Source organism: Canis lupus, chromosome 26 (assembly GCF_011100685.1).
Source record: "Canis lupus familiaris isolate Mischka breed German Shepherd chromosome 26, alternate assembly UU_Cfam_GSD_1.0, whole genome shotgun sequence".
NCBI classification, from domain to species: Eukaryota; Metazoa; Chordata; class Mammalia; order Carnivora; family Canidae; genus Canis; species Canis lupus.
In genome coordinates, this window is record NC_049247.1 from 9,769,802 (window position 1) to 9,783,741 (window position 13,940).

The window sequence follows — 13,940 nt, forward strand, 5'->3', positions numbered from 1 at the left end:
ACAAAGTCCGTGAGCAACTGAATGGGAAGGAGACTCTGCATACAAGCAGAAGGATCAGCCTTAGATTGGAGCATGGACAACTTATCCACTACAGTGGAGGAGACTCTAGATACAGGTGGGCTCACCTGGCATCTACATGTAGAAGTACTCATTGGATTGCTTCCATTTTTCTCAGTGAAAGAAGAGGCAGGAAGAAATCAGGAGAGTGAACTTCTGGTAAAATATAGGAAGAGGTATACACACACTGAAATCACAAATATGCCATTAGTCAGCATGGTTGTGGGTTTCCCAGAAGACACTTTTAGCCATTCAGGGCAGGCATTCAAGCAAGTACAAACAAATAACACACAACAGATGAGACATCACCGTACCCATACCAGGGTTCACTTGATAAATAATTCTTGTTCATCTACTCTTGGACAAGCCCTCTTCTAGACCCAGGGGTATAAAGATGAACAGACAGAAGAGGTCGCTGAACCCCCAGAGGCCATATTCTAACACAAGGGAGACTTTTATCAGGATTATCTAGTTCAGAACAGGCACAATCTTAGTGTACCAGTATGTCAGGGCCATCTCGAGAAGGCTGTGGGCCTCTACGCACCCACCAACATGGCCATGATACTCATGCATAAGAGGAGACCGCTCTATTAGCATCCCCATACACATGTTTGGACTGTGTTATAAACAGAACTCGAGAAACCAAACTTTGGTGATGTTAAAACAGAGAGGACTATTGGCCCTTGCCCCGTGAGTCACCAGTCCACGTGAGTCTGTCCTGTGGCCACAGTGCCACCACTCTATCTGCCTTAGCTAACAGACTGGCCTGTGAGGTGTGCATATCACTATAATGCCATCGAGGGATAAAGAACAATCTGAATTATGATGTCTGTGTATCACAGAGCAAGAGTTTTAGAAGAGGGGAAGTGAGCGACAGAGTGTGCTCACCAAAGATGTCCAATCCCCCTGGTCTGGAACACTTGGAGTTAGCCAAGCAACGGACGACCAGAGGGGTGGGGGTGGGGCATTCTGTGTGGCACAGTTGAGAAGGCATGGAGGTTTTGTTTCCACTCTCAAGGTAGGGTCTTGCATTTTAGAGTTTGCAGTCCTTCATGATTATATCAGCCTATGATGTCGGAAGGACTTTAGCCAAGGTGCACTGAAGCTGATGCTGTGGAAAGAAGTCACAGAGAAAGGACACTATCTGAAGGATAACAGATCAGAAAGACTGGAAAGGACACAGCCAGAGGCTGTGCCTCTCACAGGTAGACAGTAGCCACCCTTTATGCAGCCAGAAGAGATCTGGAGCTAATGCCTGTGACTGAGGGTCTGTGTGTCAGGGAGAGCTGCTGCTGATGGACGCAGGCCACCCACCATCAGCTGATTCACAATGGCCATATCCATGGCAGCTTCTTTGAGACACTCTGCCTCCTTGTCTTCTCTGCAGAAATACCAAGTGGTTACCTACGAGGCTGGCCAAGTGTTTCAGACTTGGGCTCCCCACGTGAAGGACTTGAGGCGGGCACTGGTAGCACCAGGACCTCTGTGTGTCAGGTTAGGGGTTTTGTTGCTGTTGGTACTGATTTTCTTGCCAAGCTTGTACTGTGACCCTGGATCTGTATATTACTCTTCTTATGAAACAGTCATCCCCAAGAGTCTGACAGCCAAGGGAAGGGAAGACCCAGGGGAAAAGGCATCTTATGTACTATTAATGCAGGGCCAGAAACAGGTGATTCACCTGAAGGTGAAGAGAGACTATTTTGTGAGTAACTTTCCAGTCTTCAGCTACCACAATGGTGTCCTGGGGCAAGAAATGCCTTTCATCTCGCATGACTGTCACTATGAAGGCTACATAGAAGGAGTCCCAGGTTCTTTTGTTTCTCTCAACACCTGTTCGGGCCTCAGGGGCATCCTGATTAGGGAGGGAAAACCCTATGGCATTGAGCCCATGGACACTTCAAAACGGTTTGAACATGTGCTGTACACCATGGCACACCAAGCTCGAGTCTCCTGTAATGTCACTTCCAAAGGCAGCCAAGTGGTGTCCACCAGCCGGCAACAAGGGAGCAGGGAGCCTCGCAGTCTACAGGCACCGTCCTCCTTTTGGTCACACACCAAGTACGTGGAGATGTTTGTCGTGGTCAACCACCAGCGGTTCCAAATGTGGGGCAGTAACGTCAATGAGACAGTCCAGAGAGTAATGGACATCACCGCTCTGGCCAACATCTTCACTAGGGGAATAAACACAGAGGTGGTGTTGGCTGGAATGGAGATCTGGACCGAGGGGGACCTCATAGAAGTCCCAGCGGACTTGCGAGTTACACTCAGGAATTTCAATAGCTGGAGACAGGAGAAGCTGTTCCATCGTGTGGAGCACGATGTTGCCCACATGATCGTTGGACATCATCCTGAAGGGGATGCGGGGCAGGCATTTCTCAATGGTGCCTGTTCGGGAGGCTTTGCAACAGCCGTTGAATCCTTCCATCATGAAGATGTCCTCCTGTTTGCAGCGCTCATGGTCCATGAGCTCGGGCACAACTTGGGTATTCAGCACGACCACTCAGCCTGCATTTGTAAAGATAAACACTTTTGCCTCATGCATGAAAATATCACTAAGGAAAGTGGCTTCAGCAACTGCAGCTCTGACTACTTCTACAAGTTCCTCCGGGAGCATAAAGGGGCCTGCCTATTTAACAAGCCTCGGCCCAAAGGTCGCCTGCGTAGGCAAGCCACGTGTGGAAATGGTGTGTTGGAGGAGGATGAACAATGTGATTGTGGACCTGACTGTGGTAATAACCTTTGCTGTGACCAAACATGTCGGTTGAAGGAGCAGGCACAGTGTAATGATGGACTATGCTGTTTTAATTGCCAGTTCAGACATAAAGGATTCATGTGTCGCTCTGCTTTGGGAGAGTGTGACCTCCCAGAGTATTGTGATGGTTCTTCTGGTAAATGCCCCACAGACCTCTATAAGCAAGATGGTACAGTGTGTGATATAATTCACTATTGCTTTAGAGGCCGGTGTAAGAACCCTGATATTCAGTGCATGGATATATATGGTTCCCCTGCAGTGTCTGCTCCAGAAGACTGTTATATTTCTATGAACAGCAAAGGTAACCGGTTTGGGAACTGTGGCTGTCCTACTGCAGTTGTCCCAAGATATGTTAAGTGCTTTGATGAGAATATATTTTGTGGGAAACTTGTATGTACAAATATTACCCAGGTACCACCAATAAAACCTTACCATACTGTGATCCAGGTAGCTCACAAAGATGACTGGTGTTGGAGCATGGATGCCTACAACATCAGTGATATCCCTGACGATGGAGATGTGCACACTGGCACTCTCTGTGCCCCACACAAAGTCTGCATGAATTACTCTTGCACTGATCATGTCGTGCTCAAGTACGACTGTGAACCAAAAGAAATGTGTAATGGGAGAGGAGTTTGCAACAATTTAAAGCACTGCCATTGTGAGGCTGGCTATGCCCCACCTGACTGCAAAGCTCCAGGAAATGGTGGTAGTGTGGACAGTGGCCCTCCTGGCTATCTAGATGATGGAATTCCACGTGAAGATAAAAGTAAAAGTCATAGTTTTGATCGTGGTAATTTTGGTAAAGGTGGTGAGAATGCAGATGAAAGCAAAAGCCTTGGCAACTTATTGTACATATTCCCCTTATTTCTTGTAGCAATATTTTTAAGTCTGATTATTGCTGCCAGTGTTGGGGCTAGAAAGGAGATATCACAGTGCTCACAAGAGGCTCTAGAAGAAACTGAAGAAGTAGCTGTACAAAAAGAAGTAGGCAGATTAGAGGAAGATGTAGAGGGAAAAAATGAGTAGTGGTAGGAAGAAGTCTAATATAGCAAATACCAGAATACTTGGTGGAATGCAGGTTCAGAACATGAAGTCCACACTGATGGTTGCAATGGCCCTATAAATAGGGACTCTATAGTTTGTAGACATGACATCTGGGCAAGGAGGGCTTTTCTCATTCAATTTAGTCATGGATTATATATACATATATCTAAAATATTTTGTTAAAATATTTTAATACTTTCATTATCACATTTTATTAAACATTTAATTTAAACTTTTCTCATGAAACATTCAGATCAATATCTTATGTTAGTAGGTCTAATTTTGAGATACCTGATGTTTAGGGAATGTCATCTTCCATCTACTATGCGGACATACAGATAATATGTCCACACATATATGTCCCTATATATATTGGGGTCCCAGGTTTTTCACCTCATTCATAACTACACATTACATTGTTTCTATGTTGGTTGTTCTAATTGCTCTGTGAAGTGTATCCATGAAATGAAAAGATTTTAAATTAAAAAGTAAATAAATATCTCTTTTCAAATGAAACATCACTTTAGGCTTTATGTGGCCTGTGATCTGGGTCTCCTTCCATTTTGTGGTTCTCCATTTAATTCAGGTTGGTACGATCACCCTGGTTCGGGGTGAAAGAGGCAGGGATGGGGAAAAAGGACAAGAGGTGACCTTGACTGGTGCTCATTTTACATTTTTCTATTTTCTATTTTAATTTTGTTTATTCTCAATTCCTTTTCTAAGTTATATACTGTTGAGGGAATGTCTTAAAGATACAGAGATTTGGAAGGTAGTTATTTAAAAAGACATAACAAGGGAGTGTTATGGCTTAGCAGTTCAGTGCCTGCTTTCGGTCCAGGGCCTGATCCTGGAGTCCCAGGATCGAGTCCCACGTTGGGCTCCCAGCATGGAGCCTACTACTCCCTCTGCCTGTCTCTCTCTCTCTGTCTCTCTCTCTCTTTATGTCTATCATGAAAAAAATAAATAAATAAAATCTTTTAAAAAAAGACATAACAAGCACCTATATAACGTTATCCATTGGTACAAGGAATTAAACACTTCACATTTGTTGTCTTAATTTTATCCTCCCATCTGTCCTCTGAGACCTCCATCTTCTAAAAGAGGAAACAGACCCCAAAGAGTTCTGCTCTAGAGTTAGCAACAGGTGGAAGCTGTGTCTTGCCCAATGTACCACTGAATCTACATTCCCCACTGCTTCATGAGCCCTTCCTTCAATTAAAAAAAAAAAAAGTGACAAGTGACTTTAAAGACAATCGATATGTTCTTTATGTGCCCACAACATAGCTTCTTCCTCAGTGACTCTGAGGAAACTAAAGCCATACCAGATGGGTGCTTGATCACTATCGTGAACCCACCAGACTGTGTACTTGTTACCAATGAAAGTGCCTTTCTCCCTATTACATCCTGATGTCATGGAGTGTCAGGTTTTATCTTATTCAGCTCTGAGGTCCCAGCTCACTGTAGGTGCTCAGTAAATGTTGACCAAGTGAAGGACTTTAAAATAGGAGGGTAACTTCTATGAATGCCACTTGCCAAAACCTTGCTCGGGTGCAGTGTTGCTTCAGGTTGAGTGTTCTGAGTCTCAGGGAAGTTTCTGAGCATCAGTCCCTGATGATACACTTGCTGAGTCCCTCTTCTAATGCCTGACACACATGCGCAGAAGAGAACAGAAAAAAAATTCCGTTAAGACGTGATTTCTGCCTTCAAGAAGCTTATGTTAATTACTTTTGCTGGAACAAAACTAAACTTCAGGGCAAAATCCAAACTCAGGACTTCGTTATGTAAGATTCCAGGTCATGGGATTCGCTGCTAACCAAATCTCAGCGTGTTTTGTGCCAGAAGATCAGGATGCATGGTGAAAAGACACCATTAGTTGGTAGTCAGCCGAGAGTTGTGACGACAAGGGTGAAACTGAGTAAGTGAAGGTCTCCACTTGTAAACTTACACATGTGATTTGGGACTTTTGAAAAAGATGTGGAGGATTTCTGCTGAGAAGCACTTCAGTGGAGAGCAGGAGGGGTTACTTTCCTAACTGCACATGTGATGGTGACTATGGTAAGAGTTAAAGAGCATCACATATTTTTACTAGCTTCTCAAGCATAAGGGAATCATGATTTAGATAGGGGGTAATTATGCTTAGCTAATTTAATGGTGTTCTTTAAAGACCAAAAGTCAGATAGATAATTGGGAAACTATCAGTAAAACCTATTTAAAACTCCACAACATGAATACTTGGGTGGCTCAGTCAGTTAAGCATCTGCCCTCGGCTCAGGTCATGATCTTGGGTCCTGGGATCCCAGCCCCTGGTTGAACTCCCTGCTCAGCGAGGAGTCTGCTTCTTTTTTTTTTAATTTTTTAAATTTATTTATGATAGTCACAGAGAGAGAGAGAGAGAGAGGCAAAGACACAGGCAGAGGGAGAAGCAGGCTCCATGCACCGGGAGCCCGACGTGGGATTCGATCCCGGGTCTCCAGGATCGCGCCCTGGGCCAAAGGCAGGCGCTAAACCGCTGCGCCACCCAGGGATCCCCTCTGCTTCTCTGTCTTCCTCTGCCTCCACCCCTACGCTACCCGCACTTACCCCCCCCATTAGTAAATGTAATATATTTTTTTTTTTTTTAGTAAATGGAATCTTAAAAAAAAAAACCCAAACCAAAAAACTTCACAATATTTACATCAAACTTTAGAAAAATTTAGCAAATATGCAAGTTGTAAGTTGAATGAACTTTGTTTTTTAGTTGCTGTCCTATGACTGCAAGATGAGGTTGAAACAAAGGTCAGGACAGGCTATTTGAATGAAGTTCCTCTGAAAAAGAGATAGAAAATTGGACGTATTTATAAACTGTCAGATGAATCTATTTTTTAAAGATTTTATTGATTTATTTGAGAGAGAGAGGAAGGAGAGAGAGCACAAGCAGGGGGAGTGGCAGAGGGAGAGGTAAAAGCAGGCTCCTTGATGCGGGGCCCAATCCCAGGACCCTGAGATCATGACTTGAGCCAAAGGCAGATGCTCAACCGACTGAGCCACCCAGCCACCCGTGTCAGGTAAATCTTAAAATGTGTGGAAACCCTAAATCTCAGGGATTGAAGGCTGAAGTTCTTTAGCATATGCTATGGCAGGGAGGAGACCAATTTTAGTGTGGGCACAAGAAGGGAGGTAGGGTACCTTGGGTTCCAGGTTCAGCGTTCTGCATTTTGTGTGACTGCTTCTACAAAGCACACTCTTGCCTGATCCTCCGCCCCCCACCCCATTATGTTTGGGGTATTCTGAGGCGTTCTTGCTTCCATGTTCCAATAACCTGTGTGGGTAGTCACTAATGACCCAGCCAGCTGCACCTAAGAGATTCTGACAGTGACTCCTTGCCGTCCTTTGCCCCCCCTTCCCTGAGTGGCTATTGTCCTCTCTCTGCTCCCTAAGGCTGGTGGAGACCGAGGCCCTTCCCTTAGTTTCCCAAAGCACAGCCAAGTCCAGGCTCTAGATTTTTATCCAGGTTTAGAGGGAACAAAGGGAAACTACAGTGTGGAAAATAATGTATATGGGTGTGGCCAATATTAAAGTTCTTGGAGTCCAGACGTCTTGCCCCTCCCTCGGAGACTTGGACAGGTCCTCTCTTTCTTTGGACGTCCCCAACGTGACATCTTTCCTTGTCCATGCAGGAGTACTTTGGGAATGTCCTCAAAACTTGGAGCCAAACACCAACCTCCCTTCTGGGGCTCAGTTGAAGGAAAGTAAAAGATTTATGTTAAACACAGGTGACATCATCAACCTCATAGGGGTGCAGTTCTGCACTAAATAAAGTTTTGCACTCATCACCAAAACTTTTTTTTATCTGCAAAATTTCTTGACACCATGTTAAAAATTAAAATGAAAACTTAATGGTATTTACAAACTTCAGAATTTTAGTGTTTCCTTTGGGCAAATATGCTCACTGAAATGTTTTCTCAAAACCAAGAGCAGACTTCCTTCAAGAATGTTTGCAAAGTGCTGACTCTTTAAAATTACTATTCCCCCTGCTTCTGGACATAAGGCTTTAAAACTTCTTGGACCAGGGAAGAATGGGGGGAGAAAAAGGTCCAATACCACTTTTGTTATTTAATATAATTATGGCAGTCTTACATGAGGAGGTCATGTGTAAGGACATGTATGAGGACCAAGAAGGCATTGGATTAGTTTGTGAAGCAGAAAGCCATGGGTGAGTCTTCCCACAGTTAGAAAACAATTTTCCAAATACTTACAAAGGAAACATCGGAGGCGGAATTATGACCAAGTGTTTGCAAACAAATGCCTGTTTTACTGCTGGAAACTACCTAACCGGGCTCTCTAGTGACCTTCCTGAGGTTCTCCAGACACAGACTGTGTCACCACAGCCTGGAGTTCAGGAACGTCCACTGCTCTCTCGTTATCTAGGGTAGTAAACCTGGTGAGGCATTAAAGGGCTCTGACAACTGGGTCCTCCTGTCCACTTCTAGCCATTATCTCCTACGACTTTTGAAAACAAACATGTCCTCGTTTCTCCTATTCGTATGTCTGACAGGGAGGACCTGTGTTCTCGCTATATGCCATGGCCACTTGTCTCTCTGGGCTTTTGATTCTATCAAATGACCTTACTCTTCCCTATGCTCACTTGGTTCAACCTTCCCAGCTCCAGCGAGGCTCTTGAAATTGCTCCAGCATACCTTTCTCTACTTTTTTGAAGGACACATGGGTTCTCTTTGAGAATACTCACGGAAAGAACCTATAGGGCAGTCAGTCTGAAACAGGCCATCAGGGGATTGTTTTCTACAGAACAAGGGAGCATCCATCATCCTTGTCCTTGAGTGAAATGACTGGGTGACGGGCACTGAGGAGGGCACTTGATGGGATGAGCACTGGGTGTTATACTCTATGTTGGCAAACCGAACTTCTATATATATATATATATATATATATATATATATATATTCAATATTGTATATATATATTTAAAAAAAGAAATCTCCAGTTAGTACGTGAAAGTGAGAAATGTGTGTACCCACGCAACATGTTCTCAGAACCTCAAAGTCTGAAGGTACTCATGCTTTGGTGGAGAAATGGAAAGAAAGCTTCTCAAGACACAGGAGGAGTGAGCTGCGAAGCCACAACCTTTCTTCTAGTAATGCATTTTTGGTCACCTACTAATCACGAACTAGGTGTGAGTGCAAACAGTTTCCCATGAAAAAGGGATATAAAAAAAGGCACAGTGTCAGTGCCAGGGGACGGGAGAGAAGGCTCTCCCTCATGCTTATCCACCTAAAGCCCTCCTTTACGGTTCCCCAGGTAAGGTAGGTCATCAGGAAACTACGGAAATGCAAACAAAGATGCCAAATAAAGCAAAGGCTACCAATTAATCCTATGCTTTGGAAAAATGACAATGGATCCCAACTTTGAGGTAACTGATGTGTCATGGTTTAAGGGAAGCCTACAGACAGGAATCTCTTTATAAAACTGTTGCAACAAAATGATGCCAGTACATTAGATCCCCCAGCTATTCAGGGGAACTCTATTGCAGAATTTACATTTTTATGTAACAATGTGTATATATATATATATATATATATATATATATATATATATATATATGAAACACTTGGTTTTATTCACAATTTTTTCCAAAACAGATACAATTTTTAATCATCTTTATTGTCACGTTAGCTGTTTTTATGACCAATGTCAATGTCTAGTAGTGTTTTACAAAACAATTAAAGCGTAAGAGAAAACAATCGGCTACCTTTCCTAAACACTGTGAGAGCTCTTTTCTTCTCCTTGGATGATGCTAAGAGCGTGAATGCTGTGTAAGCTTGGAGTCTTGTGTTCTGATAGCCTAAAAAATCCAGCCAGAAGGATTTTCTGAGAGCAAACAACCTTATTTAAAAGAAGAAAGTCACCTTTCTTCTGATTGAGGGGGCTTTCATATTCCCTGTCTCTAAATCCCAGGCGTTACTTTCTGGCTCATTGGTCTTAGACATCGAACTTCACTTCCTTGGGCCTAGGTTTCTGCTTCAGTAAGATGGCCACGCGAAGGACGCCCCTCACATAGTGGGTTGAGAGATTAAGTTAGGTAATGCCTGTGCTCGTATCAGGTGCACTGCTTGGCTTACAGCGGGTGCCCACATAAACACTGAGAAGATCTAAAGTCACCTGTGTCTATGGATGTCAGATTGTATGAATTCTACGTTGTTCAGCAATGGTAAGATCTATCACTACCTAGTCGTAATACTGAATTTCCTTCATACCAATGGCATTCTGGCCTATCACACACATGGGCATTTGCAAACATGTTTCTACTTCCCCTACTAAATTGAAAATCTCTGGGGGGTGAGGAGGAGTAAGATTTGATTGATGTGGCAATCACTGCCTCGGGTCCAGTTACGGGTAAGACTGGTAAGGGCTTTATTCTCTTCCTTAGAGCCCCTCTCAAGACCATGGTGGCATTGAAAGCAACACTGCTGTTTGGGTCCTAAGTCAAGATTCTAGTTTCCTCCCTCTTCTGACTGTACCTTTAATCCTGAACGTGCAAATGGCTCAGGAGAGGTCAATTTGCACATTTGAGGCTTACTGCCCAACCTTGATGCCTTTTTACAGAGTCTAATTTGACTATGAAGCTGACACATGTCACCTTGTCTCATTCACTCACTCATTGATGCATTCATTCATTCCACCACTATTGAGTCCTTACCTATGAACTATTGAACTAGTAGTAGGGACATGGTAGAAAATAAGACAAAGCCTCTGATCCCATGAAAGTTAAAAAAAAAATCACAAACCTGGCAGAAACAAAAAGATAACTGTATGATGTGCCAGGTTGTAATATGTGTGTGATGGAACAGAATGGAGCAAGAAAGGGGAACAAGAGTGATGTTAGGGTGGAGTGCTATTTGAAGGCCATGGTCAGAGAAGGGGAAGAGCAGACCAGGGAGAGGGAAGTCTAAGTGGAAAAGTCCTGAGACGGGAACATGCTTGGCAATGTCTGAAGAACAGCCAAGAGGTCAGCATCATCTGGACAGAGTGGGCATCGTGTGTAGCAGTTGAGGGCTGTGAGTGGAGACAGGTCACATGAAGACTTGGTAAGGATCGTAAAGGAATTATGTTTCTATTTCAGTGGAGATGAGAAACACGGGAGGGCTTTAGCAAAGGAGTGACCAGAGCTGAGAAGTACTGAAGGATCACTCCATCTGCTACATGATCAATGAACAGGCAGGGGTAGGGCGATGGGCCATTGCATAAATAGAGAATCCTTAGAGACCTTGTGATCTGTCAAGTGGGAGATGTTGGAAGCATTCAGGAGGGTGGCTGAAGTGGTAGTGGTGAGAAGAAGCTAGATTCTGGGTACACTGTGAGGTAGAGCTCAAAGGGTTTGCTGACAGAGCAGATGTAGAGTGTGAGAGAAAGGCGGCAAAGAAGGATGACTCCAGTGGCTCTGCCCTGAGCAACTGCAAGGACAGAACTACCATTTACTGAGGTGCAGATGAGTGTGGAAAGAGCAGGCGTTGGACATGGTTAGTTTGAGATGCCTGTTAAACACCTATGTGGGCATGCTGGCTAGGCAGCAAGTTGACTGAGTCTGGAATTCAGGAGAGAAGTCAGCCACAGATGTCTATTTGAGAGTTGCCAGTCTGGAGATGATATCCAAGCCACGGGATCGGTTGACACTGCCTAGGGAGCAGAGTGAGCAGCTAGAGAAAGGAACAGATCTGAGGGCTGGGTGAGGATGTAGCTCCAGGGTGTTTCACGTGTAAGTGTTGATAAGATTGAGGGCTCAGGAAAGAAGTGGGAGAAGGAGTGGCTGGTATGGTATCACCAAGAGAGTGTTGTCCTGAAAACCAAGAAAGGAAGCTGTTTCTAGAAGAGCGTTACACTACAGACTCAGTTCCAACAGCATATTCTCTTGGCTCTACTTTCAACACATACCCAGGCTGTGACCTCTTATCTCCACTGCCCCCAACCCCCCACTGTCCAGCACACTGCCAGCCAACATCAACTCCCTCTTCTCTTCGCCAACCACAAAAGTCTCTAACTGGTCTCTCTGCTTCCACCCTGGCTCTCCCAACAGCCTATTTTCCACCCAGCAGGCAGAGTGATTATTTTAAAAGGTAAGTCAGAACATACTGATCATCTTTTAAGTGCTGCCAATAGGTCCACGGTGAGGACTGAGTTTTGATCATTTGATTTGACAACAGAGACATATCCATTGGTATCCTGGAGCAGAGCAGTCTGGATGGATGGGTGGGAATGAAAGCTTATTCTACTGGCATCAAAAGGTAAAGGATGAGTCAAGCAAACATCTCTGAGGGTGTTCAGTGTCATCAGTATTCAGAGAAATACAGATTGTATAGCTACAAAGAGATGTCACTACACACCCACAAGACTGGCTGGACGAAACAGAAAATTCCAAGTATTGCTATGGAGCAGTGGAAGCTCTCCTAAACTGCTTCAGGAACATAAAGTGGCATGCCGCTTTGAAATAGCACTCTTAATTTTCCAGTTAAATTTATTTTCTCAAGTACCCTATAACAGCTCTTTGACTCTTAGGCAAATGCCCTATACACTTCTGCTTATTTGCATCATGTTACTGGACAATAATGGTCAGAGAAGCACTCTTCATAGTATTTGAAAAGAAAAGAACCCTGTGTTCACTGATCCTCAGTAGAATGTTGTGACTGATCCACACAGAGAAAGACAGGTGTAGTACAACATGGAAAGGAATGAACTATGGTGGCACCCAAGAGAGTAAGTGTAAACTTAAATACCATGTGGAACAAAAGAGGCCACATCGCATTCGTATGAATTCATAGGAAGTTAAGAGGTAAAATGGGAAACGTTTCCAAAATGTTAAAATAAGGTCCTCTAGAAACTCCCTCCTCCACATGAGCAGTTACGACAAAGGCAAATAGAGTCAGAGTCCACTTTTTCGAAGTATGGAAATTAATCAAAGACAAGGAACCATGTGAAGCTTGTTTGTTCAAACACAAACAGTAAAACAGCTGAATCTTGATAAGAGCAGCAAGCTACGGGAAGTTTTAGTTGCCCTAGTCCCGTATCCCTCTCCCTCAGGCCCTCACTATCCTTGAAAAACAGCATCATAGCTACTCGGGTAGCTGTGAAAACAGGCAACCTAGCACCCAGTGGACTGGGCAGAACAGTTTGAAGCCCCCCCAAAAGGCCCACGGCCATCGAACTGTCGGTAATTTTACGTCTAGCAGTTGCCCAGAAAATCCCCATTCACAGGACGTGCCTTGCTATAAACTCTTAGAAGAAAACATAAGGCAAAAGTGTCACGGCACTGGATTTGGCCAAGATCCTTCTGATGCACGACACCAAATGTGCAGGCAACAGAAAATAGACAAAACAGGCTTCAACAACACTTTAAAAATTTTGTGCATCAAAAAACACTATTAACACAGGAAAAAGGCTACCCACAGAACAGGAGAATATATTTGCAAATCAAGTGTCTGATAAGGGACTAATACACAGAGACACTCCTACAACTCAACAACAACAAAATAACCTGATTAAAAATATGGGCAAAGGACTCAAGGAGACACGGCTGCAAAGAGGATACACAAATGACCCATGAGCACCACTAAAAAGATGCTCACCGTCACTCATCATTAGGGAAATGCAAATCAAAACTACAGTGAGACACCACCACCCACCCATAAAGATGGCTTCTGTCAAAAAAACAAAAAACAAAAACCCCAGGAAATAACATGTCCCGTGTCGGAGAGGACATGGAGGAAACTGGAGCCCATGTGTGCTGCTGCTGAAAATGAAAAGTGGTACAGCTGCTGTGGAATACGGTGTCACGATTCCTCACAAGATCAAAAATAGACTTGTCATACGATACACCAATTCCAATTCTGGGTATACACCCAAAAGAACTGAAAGCAGGGTCTTGAAGAGATATTTGCATGTCCATGTTCACAGCAGCACTATTCACAATAGCTGAAACATGGAAGCAACCTAAGTGTCCATTGATGGATGATGAACAGATAAGCAAAATGAGGCGTATACATACAATGAAACATTCCTCACCTTTAGAAAGAAAAGAAATCTGACACGTGCCACA

At 43.9% G+C, this 13,940-nt stretch overlaps 1 protein-coding gene across 1 annotated transcript; it reads left to right on the forward strand.

The window, feature by feature from the left end:
• Window positions 1-1,003: 1,003 nt before the first annotated feature.
• On the forward strand, window positions 1,004-4,355 carry LOC119877585 (disintegrin and metalloproteinase domain-containing protein 1a-like). Its single transcript, XM_038575123.1, has one exon. It carries the CDS (start codon window positions 1,388-1,390, stop codon window positions 3,836-3,838), a length of 2,451 nt encoding a protein of 816 aa, XP_038431051.1. The 5' UTR covers window positions 1,004-1,387; the 3' UTR covers window positions 3,839-4,355.
• Window positions 4,356-13,940: the final 9,585 nt, after the last annotated feature.